Below are 2,518 nucleotides of genomic sequence, written 5' to 3'. Positions count from 1 at the left end.
CTCGGTTGTGCCCAACTCTTGGCTCACCTAAGATATCTGCCGCAAATTAGCTCACATGTGTCTAACCAAGTCATAACACGGCCCGAGACGTAACACACCGTTTCGGTGTCATTGCGAGTGCAGGCTACGAGATATCACTTGTGACCCTCGGCTGTGACGCTGGGTATGAAGTCTGGCAGAGGCCGGGGGGGCTTCGTTGTGATTGGCAAGCCGTTGAGGATAACCCACTAAGCATCTGGCCGGATCAAAAGTTATGTCTTGGCATCGATGAGCTCTTCGTCGGGACCCTTGGTCTCGATGCTCAGTCGACGGGTCTTCGGCACAAGGGCTGGTAGCCGGTGTGATTGACTGAGAGACAGGTCATCCTAATACCGGAGTTCCTGGATCGCGCTCGCGTATGGCGCCTCGGGGTTGATGAGCATGTAATAGTCGATCTTGCGGGAGAATCCTCCGGTGTCAACATAGTAATCGATGATCTTAGCAGTCGGGCCGTTTTGCATTAGTCGGGATGGACAGAAACTCGTGTCACTGGGCCCCCTGTTGTTGGCAGAAGTGCCCGTCCCAAGATGTACTCACCACAGTACGTATGACACTATTACCTCGGACCCTCGACATGGCAATGGCACCGCCAGCCGCAACACTTCGCCGTAGATGACTTGATTCCACGAAGCTTCGTAATAGCCCACATCGGAATAAAACCTGGAATTCTCCAGTATATTCATAATTTGCTCAATAGACGGCGAATCCCCAATATCGTCTCGGGCCGGGGCGTCATCGTAGTACCACCTCTTGACTATTTGTCCTTTGAGTAATAACTCCGTGGCAGCAGCAACGTCGGCCTGCGGCGAAGCAGTCAGCAATCAGTAAGGTCTCGCGAAAGGTTGCTCTGGGATGAAAGAGTCAAACCTTGTTCCTCACGGATATCACGTTGGTACCCTTTGGTAAACCTTGCGAGTGTCCCCCACACGTCATGCAACGAAGAGGGAACGCTCTCTTCATTGGGCCAAGATTGGTGAATCGCGATAGGCGCCATCTGTACTGCCTATCGGCAAGTTACTTTCTGGGCGAGGCACGCGACGGACTGGCACCGCTTCGGGTGGAAGATGCACGGTTGAGAAGGCCGGGCCGAGTATCTGACCGGTGGGACTTGGCGGGACGTGGCGTCAGTTCATGTAGGTTGATGGGCAATCTATCTGATGACGTCGAAGAAGCGCTCGCTTGCTGTCTTTTCAGAGGCGAAGCCGTCTTGTCGGACGAAGTGGGTGTCAAAGGAGACGACGTTTGCGATCACAGGATGCGCGATCATATGGGAGGGTTTTGTGGACGCTTGGCTTGGGGAGACGCCGGAAATGATGCGATAACGATAGTCGGTAGTAAATACAGTCTGGGTCGGGGTGACAACTCTCGTGACGTCGGATGGGTTGACGGTAGCTGGCTGTGGAGCGGATTGATCGGGAACCTCTACATATGTGCTAGGATCGGATTTCTTGGACGGAATCGCTACTTCGAAGCGGAAGTTGTTTCCATGATGAGTTTCTGCACTCGCTGACGGACGCTTCGGCGGCGGGACGGAACATCGAAAAATACTGTTAATGGATGAAAGTAAATTCTTTGTGAGTCACAAGTACGAGAAAACAGTTCTAATGATGACATCTTTAATGGTGCTACAAAAGACGACAAGCGACATCGCATAGGAGAAGTGAAGTGGGGTGGTTTGCGGGATGGCAAACCTATTTTGTTTGTTTATTTATGCTATTTTACGCCGTGGTGTCCTTAAGTAAGGCGAAAGGCGACTATATCGCATTAAAATTATAAAACTATATACCGTGCCCCGTAGAGCCTATATAATACCCTCTTATAAAATAGTATAATATATAATTTAAAATTAACCCTTTTATTTACGTATAGCCCCCCGTACTATTTTATAACTTAGGGTAAATATACTTAATAAGGTTCGAGTATTATATTAGTAATATAATAAACTAACTAAGTAGTATTTTATATATTTATAAGAAGACCGTTGTCGTATTATAATAAGTATTACTACCCAAAGTAAAAAGTCTAGCTCTTTTAGTAAGTAAAAGAAAAGTAGTATAGTATAAAATATAAAGTAATAAAATAAGGGGGGGAGGTATATAATATATATTATAATATAAAGTAATATATTATATTATATAGTAAAATAAAATAGTAATATAATATAAATAAAGAGTAATATTACTATTAGTACTACTATAAGTAGATATAAGCTTTATAAGGCCGACGGGGTATATAGCCTATTACGTATCCCGGTTGAACGAGCCGTATTAATATACTCGCTCTATAAGATTAATATTTACTAGGGGAGCTAATGGCTGTATTAATAAACCTATTATAATAGGGGGGTTTAGCTTAAAAAGGTTTATTCTAAATAGCTAGTTAAGATACGAACTATATAGTACGTCTTATTACGTTAGTTTATTAATATAAAGGCTAAAAAGAGGTACCCTAATACTTTTATTATAACCGTACTATTTAA

General features: G+C 44.6%; 1 protein-coding gene across 1 annotated transcript; it reads right to left on the bottom strand.

Annotated features, from left to right (window-relative positions):
- Positions 1-365: 365 nt before the first annotated feature.
- CLUP02_18390 (uncharacterized protein) lies at positions 366-1,306 on the bottom strand (the record flags this gene model as incomplete). The annotated part of the gene is made up of 3 exons (XM_049297292.1): positions 366-476; positions 600-839; positions 1,202-1,306. 3 exons carry the CDS (start codon positions 1,304-1,306, stop codon positions 366-368), a joined length of 456 nt encoding a protein of 151 aa, XP_049138516.1.
- Positions 1,307-2,518: the final 1,212 nt, after the last annotated feature.

Source organism: Colletotrichum lupini, chromosome 11, assembly GCF_023278565.1.
Source record: "Colletotrichum lupini chromosome 11, complete sequence".
Lineage (NCBI taxonomy): Eukaryota > Fungi > Ascomycota > Sordariomycetes > Glomerellales > Glomerellaceae > Colletotrichum > Colletotrichum lupini.
The sequence above is the reverse complement of the archived record's forward strand: the minus strand, read 5'-3'. Positions and strand labels throughout refer to the sequence as shown.